This window comes from Andrographis paniculata, unplaced genomic scaffold (assembly GCF_009805555.1).
Source record: "Andrographis paniculata isolate CXL003 unplaced genomic scaffold, ASM980555v1 Contig62END, whole genome shotgun sequence".
NCBI lineage: Eukaryota > Viridiplantae > Streptophyta > Magnoliopsida > Lamiales > Acanthaceae > Andrographis > Andrographis paniculata.
This window is the reverse complement of record NW_026137598.1, coordinates 3,946,820-3,962,427: the sequence shown is the minus strand read 5'-3', so window position 1 is coordinate 3,962,427 and position 15,608 is coordinate 3,946,820. Positions and strand designations below refer to the sequence as shown.

Here is a 15,608-nt window from a genome sequence, read left to right as displayed (position 1 = left end):
TTATGAGAGTTTTGAATATAGTTAAATGTTGAATAAATTAAAATTAGGTATTTGATGTAATGTAAATATATGTTGGGTGTGATATTTTATATAGGACAAGTTTTTTTATGTGATGTTCTTCATCCATCCACTTTATAATAATATTTTTATTTTTTAAACGGAATTTAATAAATATTGTATTTTTAATGATACTTAATGATAATTTTGTATATAGAAACTATTTTTCCTCTGTGATGTACAAAGTTATTGTGATGATATTAATATAAATAAGTATAAGAGTGCAGATCATGTATTGACGGAATCAAATAAGTATGATAAAAATATATGTTGGATTGCTATATGTGATACCCGATCAAATCAATACTATGTTGATTTGATTGAATCAACATCAGATTCGCAATCTAACTATAAATATGATCGTATTTGTAATGTGTAATGGAATTCATATTTACTAAAAAAAATAAAATAAATACCATTTGTTGGAACAATGAAAGAAAAAAAGAAAATATATACTTATTAAACGGACGGGTATATGGTTGTAGAGCTTTCGCTAGAGTCTCACCGTTGATGTATAAATTCTCCCATTTTCAAAATAATAATAATAATAATATATTAAATATTTATTTTTTATTTTTTATTTTATGTTACATTAAAATATGCCATAAAATCTTTAGGATTTGTTTGGTTTTAATTTGAGTTTTGCTTTAAATAATATTTTGATTTAATATTTTATGAGAAAAATAATACTTCCTCCGTCCATTTACAAGGTTTACATTTACTTTTGGCGCGGTGTTTAAGAAATAATAGTATTTTAACTATAGTGAATAGTTAAAAGTAGTGCAATGACATTTTTTGCCTTACTTTTTTGTGTAAAAGTAATGATGTGATGTAAAGTAAAGGTATTTGTGGTAAAAAGTAGGGTATTTAATGAAATGTTAACTTTGTAATTAGACGTCCCAAAATATAAATGTGTAAATATTGTAAGTGGACGGAGGAAGTAGTATATAATATATTTTATCGAGTAACTGTGTTAGCTAAATAATGTTGAAATGAATTGAAATCATAATCAAACAGACAGCTAAATAATGTTGGAATGAATTGAAATCATGAAGGAACAGACCTTTCAATTCAAAATTTTAATGCTACCAATCGTAGACCAAACTCTCGACCTTACATCCAAATTAAACATACAAGTAATATAAGAACTTGCACTATGATAATGATTTTGTTCTTTTATACCCTTTTTATTGTCTCTCTCTCTCTCTCTCTCTCTCTCTCTCTCTATATATATATATATATATTTATGAAATGACTGTTGAATATATAATATTTTATATAAAATTTTTGATAAATTTTTAAAAAGAGTCACACGCTCCAAAACAACAAAAAAAGTCTATTAATTAATCAATTAATTTTTTAAATAAAAGAAACTCATACTAGCCCAAGGAAAACAAAACTATGGATTAGCCAAAGATTCACAAATACAATATATATATATATATATATATAGAATTCACCACCTAACGTCACACACAACATATATTACAAATTGCATATATATATATTAACTACAAAAATCCAAATACATATTAATCATCTATATATATATATTGTAAGTGGAGAAATGACTAATATATGTATATATATATGTATACGTATATATCATTCTGATATGGGCTATAGCTACGGGCAGGTATGATCAAGTAGCTGACGATCGGCGCCGGCGCCGGCGCCGGCGAGGCGCGGGTCGCCGCCGATCAGGCAAAAGAGGGGTGGCACAGTGAGCGTGGCGACATCCCCATAGGCATTCCAACAGAAGGGGTCTAAAATCCGCTGCCCCTCCGCCGGCAGCAGCTCGACGTCGCTGACGGTGAGGTTGGTGCAGGGCACGGCGTCGCTGCACGCCAGGTGCACCGGCGGGCTCCGGACATCGTAGGTGCCTTTGATCCCCTCGTAGGAGACGCCGGTCACGCTGACCGCCGCCGTCTGGTTGGGGCAGGCGGCGCGGCCGGCGCCGGAGCAGTAGTACTGGTCGATTATTATGGGGTTGCGCACGGTGTCCATGAGGATGTTGCGGAAGGTGACCGCCGACACCGCCCCGTAGCCGCCCTGCCATGTCTTGATCCGCACCCCGTTGTCGGAATGCTTGATCACCGACTCCGACACCGTTATGTTCCACACGCACGCCGCCGTGTTCTTCATGCCCAGGCTTCCGATGCTGATCAATATATATATATATATATATATGTATACGTATCGTCATCCTCCGCACGTGACAATGTACATACATACAATACAAGACATGTAATATATATCGCGTGTGTGTATATATATGTATGGGTAAAGTGCATTCTTTTTTTGTCCCATTTTAAAATATCTATTTTTATTTTAATAAATGTAATTATATATTAATATCAAATTATTTTAAATTTTTATTTAAATTATAAATATACTATTACACATATATTTACTTTTTATACATACTCAAAAGATAAAAATGTCAAAACCTCTTATCCATTTTCAGTGACTAATAAAACACTATTATTGTTTAATCGCTTTTTAAATCTCAAAGGGTCCCTATAGACAGGACGGAGGGAGTAGTATTTTATTAAAATACAAACCATACTTCATATTAAAGCTCATAAAACTTGATACGAAATATTCCCTACGTTCAGTAAATTTAGAACATTTGATTTTGGCACAAAAATTAAAAAAAATAAAAATTTTATTGAAAAATGATAAAAGTAAAAAAGTTGTTGAGAGTATTTTGAAAATTTAATTAGAAATTAGAGGGAAAAAAAACAAAAGAGAGAATGTAATAAAAGTAGTGACATTTGGTGTAAATAAGTGTTAAATGAAGGATAATAGTTGAACGTTGATTTGTTAACTTTACCAAAATGAGTAATTGAGTAAATTTAGGAGACATTGAAAAGGAAAGTAAAAGTAAATTTGACGGAACGAAGAAGTAATTAGATTTGATCAAGGATTTTGAACTAGTTATCTATAAAAGTTAACACGAATCCAACTCAACAATAAACATATATATGATTAGGATTGAGAGCCTTAATTTGAACTCAACACAACAACTCAATTATTATATATTAATATTAATAATTTAATTTGTTATATGTGTAAAATAATATTCTAACTCAATTATATATACGAATCAATACGAATCTGATACGGTAATAACATATCGGGTTAGAATCGGTGATTTCACCAATCAATTTATTGCTAGCTCTACTTTATAGTATTTTATTTATTGTATAAAATTTTCTTATGTTAGTACAAAGTCCAAATAAAATAATCTTTTTGTTTAAAGATCGTGCATTTATTATACTCCATTCGTCCCAAAAAGAAGTATTCATTTGTTTTTTGCAAATAGTTTTAGAAATATTAGTATTATATTAGGATACAGTAGAAATAAAGTAGAAATGACTAAAATAATTTTGTTCATATGTATGATATAAATGACTAAAATAACTTTGTTATGGACGGACTAAAATAAAAAAATAGATATTTTGTTATGGGATGAAACGAGTATATAGGTTCATAAAAAGAAATAAAATAAATCGTGTTATAAACGACTATTTTTCTCAATTAATCTGGTCAAATAAATTAAGGAGCATTTTGGGCATCTGTATAATAATATTTTATTATTAGTTATTGTTACTTTTGGGCGAAAAAATAATAAAAATGTATGATATGCAGATCTCATACTAACAGTGTGGTGTTAATCAATAAATAAAAAATAAAATATTGTTTATATTTTAAATAAAAATACAATGGTATATAATTGTTTAACCTATCTATCCTAATTCTTAAATCACACACGCTTATATATCCACGCCCACCATAGCTTTAGAGAGTGGACTAATTTTGTTTACTTATTATGGTGGGAGGGGACCAAATGTTTTATTATTATAATAATAATAATAATAATTATTACTATCACAACGTAAATTGTTTTATTTAGTCCCGACCTTCTTTTTATCATTTTAGAATTTTAAGTGAATCATGTCTGAAAATAGTCCCGTAATAAAAGATTTTCGCTAAAATGGTCCTTCAGTGTCGGACTCGCAACGCTAGCGGGCGTTGTTGACGTGGCGCTGACGTGGCAGACATGTCATCGTCGTAGATGCCACATCGGAGGACTATTTTAGCTAAAAAAAAATTTACTTGCAGGACTATTTTGAAACAAAATCCACTTAAATGTCCTAAAAATGATAAAAATGGTTATATACGGTACTAAAAAAGTAATTTACCAAGACATTTTGTAAAATAAAAATTAAAAAAAAAAATTCCACGTGTTGCTGACGGGGCATTTACGTGGCGATGACATGTAAGCCGCATCAGCACCACGTCAATAACGGCGGGCCAGCATAGCGAGTCCGGTACCAGAGGACTATTTTAGCGAAAAATTTTTACTCACGAGACTATTTTTAGACATAGTCCACTTAAAGTTCTAAAATGATAAAATGGTTAAATACGATACTTAAAAAAAATAGTTTAAACTTATTATTATTATTATTATTATTGAATTTGTTTGTAACGACTTACGTGCACCGAATTATATATGGAGGTTGTTGTGGGTGCATGCTAAATAAGGTTGGAAGTTGCTACTCTTTTCAAGATTAAAAAAATCTTACAACCCTAGAAATTATTATTTTATTACAAATAAATAATATATATATATATATATATATAACCACCTTATTCCATGACTAGGACCACAAGTGATGTTCTTTATATAGATATTGTAAGAACCAGCTCCAATGGACACACAATCATCCCCTGCATGAAACCCTTAACAGTCATTAACACTGTCAAAATATACATTTCCTTCTTCCAGTAACATATAACTATTTTTCTTTTAAGTCGGTTCCACATAAAATGATTCATTTATATTTTTGATAAGTTTATCAATTTTAAATACATTTAGTAAATATAAATAAATTAAATTTCTAATTTCTTACACTTATAATTTACTTAAAACTCTTTTATTTCTATGTTTATTCGATAAAAAAATATTTTTATCAATTTTTAAAACTCTTCATCTTTTTATAAAATTAATTTATGGTAATGATAAATAAATAAATAAATTTGTTATTTATTTGTATTATGTAAATTTTATTATTTACCAATGATATTCATATTATATATTTTATTGAGATATAAATAATAAAAATATTAAAATAAATAATATCATAACTTATTATTAATAATTCATCGATCTAACTCTCTGACAAACAGAGTATTATTAACTAATGAGAATATATATTTAATCTATAAGATAATTAATTAATTAATTGATATGGAAATTAGTTGGTGTTGTTTTAGCGTACCATTAGAAATGAGGGAGTTGTAAATGGTGACGTGGTTGGTGTTCTCAAGGTGGATTCCGTCGGTGTTGGGGCTGCCGGCGGGGGACTTTATAAAGATGGACTCGATCTGCACGTGCTCGCACCTGTCGAACCGCACGTGGAACTGTGGGCTGTTCTTCATCTTCACCCCTTCCATTCTCAAATTCGAGCACCAGAAAAACCTAATTGCCTGCACCCATTTATTCTAATTTACTTACTGATTACTAACATTCAATCAATTGCTGATTAGTTCTTACAACGGGGCTGTCACAAGGCCCTGGTAAAGTTGTCCCGTTGATTCCCTGCAGTACGTACGTACGTTTCATCATTCAGACAGAGATAGAGATAGAGATAGAGATAGAATTGTATGTATATGTATGTATGTATGTATGTATTGTAATGGCACTGACTCTGTGGGGTTTGCAGGGAAGCTCCCACCATTTAGCTCCTCGTCCATCAATGACGCCTCCTCCTTGCATCGACATTCCATTGATTCTATAGAACACCAACCACTGCCTCTTGCTGTAGCTCCTCGGCCATGATTCGGGCCCGTCCGGCGCCATTATCGTCCCTTCGACCTAATTCATTCAAAATTACTTCTTCATCGATCAATCGATCCATACATACATATTAATTAATTGAATAAGGTACCTGAAAGACCAGTGCATTGGTTTTACAGGGTCCAGTGAGGATGACGGATTGGATGAGAAAAGTACGATGGGGAGGTAGAAGAAGGAGGGAAGGGAGTTGAGATTGGCATGCTGCATCCCACGCCATTTTAAATGCTTCTGTATCATCGGAAATTCCATCCCCCGCCGCGCCATACGACATTACGTTGAAAACGATTTGTGCCGGTGAAGGTTCCGGCGCCGGCGCCGGCGCCGAGATTGGGGAATAGTCATCGTCTTCTAGAAGGCTCCGGGATTGAGTGAAAAGACCCAAAAAGCACAGAGGGATCAGGAAACAAAGAGCTGACAAACAACTAATTAGCATGATCGATATATGGAGTAATTAATGATCGATGAGGTTGGTACGCTAGTAGTAGTAGTAGTATATATATATATATGTATCTATATATATATATATATATAGAGAGAGAGAGAGAGAGAGAGAGAGAGAGAGATTGGACAATATGGGAAGTGGATGGTGAGCAAGTTGGGCATGCACTTAGGCGTGCTGTGATCAAGTACTATGTGAAAGAGGGGATGGATATATAATTGCACTTAGCTTAGCCTAGCCTACCTTAGATTAGTAGGTAGGGAGGGTTATCTACGTAATTAGGAATGTCCATAGTATCATCTGTCCCAAAAATAAACTCAATCTTTCTATCCACACACACATAATATATATATACACATGCGTGTATATACACACGCTATGTGTGTAGAAATAGGAGAATAGAGAATGGTAATAGGACAGAGGATTGTAAGAATAAGTAGTACAACTAGTAATTAGGATAGAGTTAAAGATGAAGTTGGAGTTGAGTTGTACAAATAGATAGATGGAATGATAAAGATTTGGACCACGTTTTGGGAATGGGAATGGGAGTTGAAGCCCACTTAATCTAGTTCGATTATAATGATATATTTTTAAGCGCGATCAAATAAGATATTTTCACTAGTTTTTGCTTATGCTCAAAGAAATGAATGTACAATATTTTCATAGTTTCAACTCGATTAGAATCATATAGTTTTAGGCGCGATCAAATCAGATATTTTCACTAGTTTTTAGTTATGCTCAAAGAAATGAATAGTTTCAACTTCGGTTTCAGATCAAATTTATACTTAACACTTAATATTGAATGTCAATTATTTTGGAAATTCGAATTTCCAAAATAAAGGCAAGAAATTAGTTGATTATATAATTAGGGTTTTGTAGAGTTAAGGTGGTCTCAAGTAGGTGGGGCGGCGGCTTGCACTGCACCGACCATTCTTTGTATGTATATCTATATATATAACATTATGAGAAATTAGATAAAATATAAAATAATAAATAGTGGAATTAAGTGGGCTAATATTTTAAATGGTGAAATTTTGAGCAACGGAAAGTGGGGCGGGGGAAGGGAATATCCACCTAACCCTACCCAAAACCATTTTTTTATCAATTAATTTCTGAGCATGCAAATTATAAATAAAAAACCAGTGTCACATAGACATTACAATATTTTGTAAATACAATTTAATTTTTATAATGTCAATATAAATATTATATATATATATATATATATATATAAACACCAAACGATATGTAACCCTTTTTCAATTTAACTCAATTATATTACATAAAGTCCGGCACTCAATTATAATTAAGTCGATTTCCTCAGCGGAAACAAACATATTATTAATTAGGTTAAACTCAATCAGCATCCACTTGTAGTTTGATTATAAAGTTCCGTTCCCCTATATTTTTAAATATATATATATATATATGAAAATAATTACCTTAAAGGTGTGTTTGTTTGGGGAAGTGGATTAGATTTCCACTATTCATCCCATTTTTTCTCCCCAAAAATATCAAATTAAACAACTATTTTTTATTTTTTATATTATACTAAAAAATCAATTTTACATTCAAAACATCACATCAACACATATTTATATCACATCATACAACTATTCAAATTCAAAATTTTTACTATTCTAATCCCAACTCAAAATCCAAACCCCCAAACAAACACACCCTTAATTAAAACTAATTTAAAACTAATTACGTATAATGCTTTTTTTTTTTCACAAATGATTAACAAGCACTCTCAGTATCTAATAAAATAATTAATTAAAATTTTTAGACATAAAAATTAAAAAAATAATATGGTAATACTCCCACCGTCAATTTATAATTGTCTAAAGTATATCTGCATGGTTTTTTTTAGATAATTGTCTTTTTTTTTTTTAGTATAAATTGACAAATTTATCCTTTATATAAGGTAGAGATTAAAAGTGATAAATAAATAAAAGATAAAAAAGTAAAATTTGTGCTTTAAAAAAAAAGGACAATAATTTTTCGAAGTCCCAAATAAAAAAATATGACATTAGTTTGTGGACGGATGGAGTATTATTTATGTATTATTAGTAAGGGTAGAATTTGAATTTTACAAAATTAATAATGTAATTTTTAGATTAAAATAAAATATGTAAGAAATGTGTAGGATCAATCAATGTTAGTATGTAAACGGTAATTTGACTTTTTAGTCTCTCAACTTTTTTTTTTTTATTTTAGTCTCGTAATTACCGGAGTCTATCCCAAACTAGTTTCGAAAGTGAAATTTTTTTTATTTTTACTCCTCCGGCGCCGGAAATGTTTACGTAGCACTCATGTAGCTCGCCAACGGATATGTGATTTTTTTTTTAATTTTTTTTTAAAAAATCTTTACTTATTTTGTCTTTTTTTTAAAAATTAAAAATTTTCAAAAAAAATTGAAAATTAAAAAAAATAATAATAATAATAACATAAAACCCTCGTGTGGTTTCACAAAGTTGTTGAAAACACCCCGTAGTTCTAAAATTACAAAAAATCTACTCGTGATTTTCAAAATATTGCACACTCGCCCTTCTCTTCTAATTCTACTAACAGACATTAAATTTTATCATAATAAACCATTATACCTTTATTTATATTTTTTCTAATTTATTTCTCTCTCCTACTTTCTTTCTTCCCTCTTCTCCCACACACCCACTTCCATCTTCCTTCTTCCTTTCTCTTTTTATTTTTCTTTAATTTTTTTTTCAAGAAGATCAGTAAAAAATCGTCGGCGGAAGTATTCACTGAGATTTTCGGTTGTTTGTTCGTCCAAGGAAGGAAGCTGTTGAGAACCGCCACCGTTGCCGGTCGTCGGAACGGGCTGGAGTTGTTTGTCAATCAATCAATTTGTGGAAAACAGATTCATTCGCGTCTAATTTCATAACACAAGTTTTCTTTCTTTTTTGGGTTCTAATTGTTTGAATTTCTTCTTCTTCTCCAATTTTTTTTTTTCACACCGCGGCAGTCACACCAAATTCTTTCTCTTATTCTTTTTTCCTAATTTTCTTTCTCAATTCTTCTTCACCCGCAGCCGACCCGCAGCCGCAACCGCACGCACCAGGTTTTTTTTTTTTTTTTTCTTTTTTTTCCCTAATTTTTTCCTTTCTTCTTCCTCCCAATTTTTTTTCCCTTCTTCTGCTTCTTCTTCCTCAGTTCTTCTTTAGGCACCAAATTCTTCTCCAATTATCAATTTTTTGCTCCTAAAAAGTAACCTAAAAAATATCTGCAAGAATGAAAAAGAAACATAGAATTAACAGTCAGTAAGTTGCTCTGTTTTGTATCACATTCCTATGGTTTCTCTGAACATTAGATAAATATGGGAGAAGATGAAAAATCACAATTCTTTATTGATTTTACTAAATTTTGTTTGCCTTCAATTTTTGTGAATATCTGTTGAGAACATGATCTATATATTTCAGTTTTTTTTATTCCTTAGAACTGAATATATTTTGAATTTTGAACCTGCACAATGGGTGAGAAGAAGACATTGTGGAAGAACTAAGTTGTATTGAATTTTGGGTGAGAGAAAAATGCGTCAGATGTCATTTTAGTAACTTCACATATAAATTTATCATTTTCTGGACCAAAATTTGCATTTAACGCGCGTAAGAGACACTTTCCGTTAAGTTTTAACGGATGAGAGTTTTTCTGCAACATTTTACAAACTACAAGTAGGTTTTTTGGAGTTTTAGAACCAAATGGGGTTTTCAGCAATTTTGTGAAACCACATGGGGGATTTTATGTTATTTTGCCTAATAATAATCCACGTGGCGGACATATGTCCTCCGGCGAGCCACATGGGTGCCATGTAGGAATCTCTGGAGGACTAAAATTGTGAAAAAAATTCACTACAAGATTAGTTTGCGACAAACTCTAATTACGGAACTAAAATAATAACGGAATTCAGTTGCGAGACTAAAAAATCAGTTTACCCTTTATATAAATAGATGGAATAAATAGTATGTTTATATTTAAAGAAAATTATACTTCTTGTGCCTCGGTCCAATGTATCCATTTTATTTTATTTTAGTAGATTAAAAAATAATAGTATTTTATTAGTTAATATAATATGTTATATGATTTTGACATTTTGCCCTAAAAGTACTCATGAATAGTTTTATAAAAATTAAAGATATTTTAATATTTAAATATAATTATTTTTACTATAATTAGAATTGATACTTTTGAATTAAATATAAAAAATAGTAAAATAAATACATTGAATTGAGATGAAAAAAAGAAATTTTTACTAAAATGTATAGTGATAAAAGCAAAACACATAAAGGGTCCAAAGACAAATAATAATTTTAAAAAAATAATAAAAGAAATTGAGAAGTTGAGAAATAGTTGGATGATCAATGATGAAAATGTAATCATGGATCATAATTCAATTTGAAATTTCTTTATGAAACTCCACCATCATGAAAACTATATGATGAGAAGATGATTTTCTATCTGTATGATTGCATGACGGGAGTTTCATGCAATATTTTTAAAATATAAGAGATTGTCATGCAATTTTTTAAAATAAAATGAAAATTTATGTTGAGTTTTAAAACCACAGTGGGGTTTGATGCAATATTTTTTAAAGTATAAGAGAACATTATGCAATTTTTAAAGTAAATGAAGAATTTACACTGAGTTTTGAAATCAAATGGAGTTATGGACAATTTTGCCGAATTAAAAATTAAAATATGCATGCAATGCTTACCATCATGCATCCCCTTTTCCACCGGTAGCAAACCCCATAGAGCAAGGTTGCATTATAGTCGAATTTGCAATGTGAAGAGAACTTTCATATGTGAAAAAATACAAAATGACCAGTAAAAAGAGTAAGTAGGTTGGCATTGGATGTTATTGGTATTTATCAGAAGGGAATCATGATGCTTATTCATTCTCATTTCCCAGATATTCAGCTCCGTTTACACAAAACACTTTCACTCATTTGGTACTATGCATTTTTCAAAAAGTATTTCATTAAATACACATTTTCTCTCACAAAATATCAAAGAAAATACTAAATTTTTACTTTTTTTTCAAATTTTTAAAAACCTCCAAAAACTCATATCTAAACAAACCCAATTTGGAAGTGCAGGCACATTATTCTTTCTCAATAAAAAACAAAGCAACAAATTTTTATAACGACCAAAATATAATGTCAAGATCCCCATGTTTACTTTTAAGCATAACAATAAGTTAAGGAAAAAGATAAGACGTGAAATAGAAGAAATTATAATGACCTAACTATGCATCATTTGATATAATAGATATCAATACTATTATAATGACCTAACTTAGCACAATTCCTCGAAGTCCGAAAGTGTTCATCATATTTTGTTTATGCATACATTTTTTTAATTATAGTGTTCATCTAGGGTGTGTTTGTTTTTTTTATTTTAAATTAAAAAATCACGATTTTGAATTAAAATATATTATTAAAATAATACATTCAAATTAAAAACTCAAATAAAACTTAATTTTAAATCTGCACGTGTGTCGTACAGCTGCAAAATAAAGTATAAGTTCCTACGCCACAAAAAATTTGCAAAATGCAGTAGTTCGGTTAGTACGGTCGTCTCTGCAGGGAACAGTAACAATATTGAATATTCGGTTATTTATAATTATACTATATATATAATATGGGGGTTTTGATTTATCACACTAAATTAGGAGAAAATAAATTCGCTCAACTAAATAAAATAAAATAAAATGTAAGGCGGATTACCAAAGATGATTAAACTCTAGCATAGACATGAATTTTCTGTTCGGAATATAAATTTTGTTCATCGACTAAAAATCAAGTTCATTGACTAGTTGGATAAATTGGTTATAGTTGATCTACGCGTGTTCACAACCAACATTTTCTAACTTTGTCGATAGCTAAGGTACGCCCGTTAGCTATTTCGCTAATCGAGTGAGAATTCTAGGTACGACTGTAGTTTTACTGACTCGACGGCTTTAAGTATTAGAAAGGCCAATTCAATTTAACAAAATTCCTACGCGGATTTATTTAAAATTGATTCTAATTCTTCCATAGAGTATTCCTCTAAATTGCTATACCAATTGGAAAATTACACAATTACGGGTGTCAATCTTCAATTTAACTACGAAATCTCAAATCAATACGTGCGCAATAATCACTTTAAGATTTCTAAACTTATAAATTAGAAGAATTAGAAATACCCAATATCGATGAACACCCAATTAAACAAAAGTAAGTCTCATAAATTCAATCCCAAACATCAATTCACACCTACGCTAGAAATGAAATTACTCGGAATTCATAGAAATTAAAAACACAAAACAAATAAAGAAGTTTATCATGCCTTCAATTTTGAAATCGACAAAGAAGAACTATATGAAGATAGAAGAAGAATGCCCCGAAAAGCCGTCTGTAATCCTCCTTTAAGTTCTCCTATCTTCCGTGTTCTCCTTTTTTCCTTCTCCCTTTAAGAAAAAAAATATTGTCGTGGTAGAACCCTTCTCTTCCCCTCTTCAATTGCAAATCGTGTCTCTTCAACTTCATCCAAAGATCCCATTTTAAATAGATCTCATTTGCACTTAAATCCTCACATAATCTTTATATTTCCAATTTACCCCGGAGGGCCTTTTTGTAAATTCCATATTTATCATATTATGTACTTGTGTGATCAAGCCTAAAACTTTCTTGCGTTATGCTCATTGTCTCCCAAGTATACCCAAAAACTTGTCAATTTCATGAAACCTATTACGCAATCAAAAAACACCATGAGAAGCATATATACAAAATTTTGCATCAAAAAGTTGCCCAAAATATAGTAAAATATTATCATATACAATACATATCAATTCCCCCACACCTATTCCATACTTGTACTCACTAGCGCAAAAGTCACTTAGCCGTGTTATCAATTATGTCAGATTCAAAGCATGCAAGAACCAACTAACCTCACCAAATTTGGAATGTATAAAAGTAAAGCTCTCGCCCACAAGTGTTTAGGTTATATCCACTCAATGCATATAAAGTAAACGACGAACCCCATAGGCTTGCAAGCAAATCAAATCAACTCCACAATTCATCAAGAAATTAACGTTCATAATCAAAGGTCTTAATTAAATATTGTAATGGGGCCATGGTTGGGGTAGAAAATATGATATTAACGGCTAATGGGACCGAGGAATTAATCTATCAATTCATCACATCACAATAAGCGCAAGTCGCATATATGAATGAACAAGAACAACACAATACTTCACAAGCGATGATCAATGCAATACAAGAATATATTTTCTTTCTTTTACACGAGTCTTTTTTTTAGGACTCGGAATAGTTTTTTTTTTTTTTTCAGCCCCTTGTCATTATTATTATTATTATTTTAAGGGGCTAGATAATAAGATACTTTTGGCAAAAATATATATGAATTTATAACTATACCACAATATGAATACTTTCAAGTACAACTTCGGAATAATATCGTATAATGAATGCAACTTTAAATAATCTAATGTAATGAAACAAAGAACAATTCCTCAAGTTCCCATGGGTTCAAGTACGCGTTTTGCTTAATCCAATAAAAGGGCTTACCGGCTTGGGGGTTAAATATAAACCAAGAAAAATAAGATAATAACATTAAGCTCAAACTTGGTTCACTAAGGGATAATATAGGTGAAGATATGAAATTAAGGCCAACACGGGTAATCCTAGTGGCTTATCATTTTAATCCCATCAATTTTCAATAAACGCGGAGTCAATAAGCATAAGCAAGCAAGTTTTAAGTACTCAAATACAACATATGTTCACACAATCCAAGAAAAGTTGAGCATATATGATATGTATGAGTGAATTTGCTCAAATAAGGCTCAAATAACTCACTTAAGGGTTCTTTGTTAGAAAGCTAAGCACACTCGTCATCTAACTTCATCGACAACACGACAAGATCCTAATGAATTAAGTAAGTACAACAACCTCGGTTCAAATATACAAGAGGATATGCAGGAAAATTATCAAAATAAAGCATTATATCGCATCAAAAGTTCTAATCGAGTGAGAATTCTAGGTACGACCGTAGTTTTACTGGCTCGACAACTTTAAGTATTAGAAATGTCCAATTCAATTTAACAAAATTCCTACGCGAATTTGTTTAAAATTGATTCTAATTCTTCCCTAGAGTATTCCTCTAGGTTGCTACACCAATTGGAAAATTACACAATTACAAGTGTCAATCTCCAATTTAGCTATGAAATCTCAAATCAATACGTGTGCAATAATCAATTTAAGATTTCTAAATTTATAAATTAGAAGAATTAGAAATACCAAATATCGATGCACACCCAACTAAACAAAATTAAGTCTCACAATTTCAATCTCAAACATCAATTCACACCTACACTAAAAATGAAATTACTCGGAATTCATAGGAATTGAAAACACAAAACAAATAAAAAATTTCATCATGCCTTCAATTTTGAAATCGACAAAGAAGAACAATACGAAAATAGAAGAAGAACGTCCCAAAAAATCGTCTGCAATCCTCCTCTAAGTTCTCATCTCTTCAGTGTTCTTCTTTCTTCCTCCTCCCTTTAAGAAAAAATATATTGTCGTGGTAAAACCCTTCTTTTTCCCTCTTCAATTGCAAATCGTGTCTCTTCAACTCCATCTCAAGATCTTCTTTAAATAGATTCCCTTTGCACTTAAATCTTCATATAATCTTTATATTTTCAATTTATTCCGGATGACTTTTTTGTAAATTTCATATTTTCCATATATGTACTTACGTGATCACGCCTAAAGCTTTCTTGTATTTGCTCATTGTCTTCCAAATATACCTCAAAACTTGCCAACTTCATCAAACCTATTATACAATAAAAAACACACCAGGAGAAGCATATATATACAAAATTTTGCATCAAAAAATTACCCAAAATATAGCAAAATATTATTATAATATCAAAATCAAAACAAACCAACCCTATTTATTTTTTCTTATTTTTTATCGTTAAATATATGTATTTATGTCAAATAAGAATTTGTTCACCCTAACATTTTTTAGTTGAGACAATTCTTTACAAATTTATAAAATTATAATATACATATATATCCATATTAATAAAATATATATTATATATATACTTTATTAATTATAAAAATGAATAATTCAATATAAAATATTAATTTTATATTACTAATACATTCTTCGTACCTAATATAAAAAATATATTTATTTAAAAACACGAAATGAACCCACC

At 30.5% G+C, this 15,608-nt stretch overlaps 1 protein-coding gene across 1 annotated transcript; it reads right to left on the bottom strand.

Annotated features, from left to right (window-relative positions):
• Positions 1 to 1,624: 1,624 nt before the first annotated feature.
• On the bottom strand, positions 1,625 to 6,368 carry LOC127260896 (polygalacturonase At1g48100-like). The gene is made up of 6 exons (XM_051288913.1): positions 6,015 to 6,368; positions 5,774 to 5,941; positions 5,621 to 5,665; positions 5,346 to 5,553; positions 4,713 to 4,794; positions 1,625 to 2,218 (listed from the first exon to the last, which is right to left on the bottom strand). The coding sequence occupies exons 1-6, from the start codon at positions 6,354 to 6,356 to the stop codon at positions 1,684 to 1,686; spliced, it is 1,380 nt and encodes a 459-aa protein (XP_051144870.1). The 5' UTR covers positions 6,357 to 6,368; the 3' UTR covers positions 1,625 to 1,683.
• Positions 6,369 to 15,608: the final 9,240 nt, after the last annotated feature.

What these genes read in the sequence shown, in the direction of transcription:
- LOC127260896 (XM_051288913.1), bottom strand. Translation starts at nt 6,356, where the DNA reads ATGCTAATTAGTTGTTTGTCAGCTCTTTGTTTCCTGATCCCTCTGTGC. An exon ending in GGCCTTGTGACAGCCCCGTT is followed by an intron (nt 5,554 to 5,620) that starts GTAAGAACTAAT and finishes AAATGGGTGCAG; the next exon opens with GCAATTAGGTTTTTCTGGTG. An exon ending in CAACTCCCTCATTTCTAATG is followed by an intron (nt 4,795 to 5,345) that starts GTACGCTAAAAC and finishes GGTTTCATGCAG; the next exon opens with GGGATGATTGTGTGTCCATT.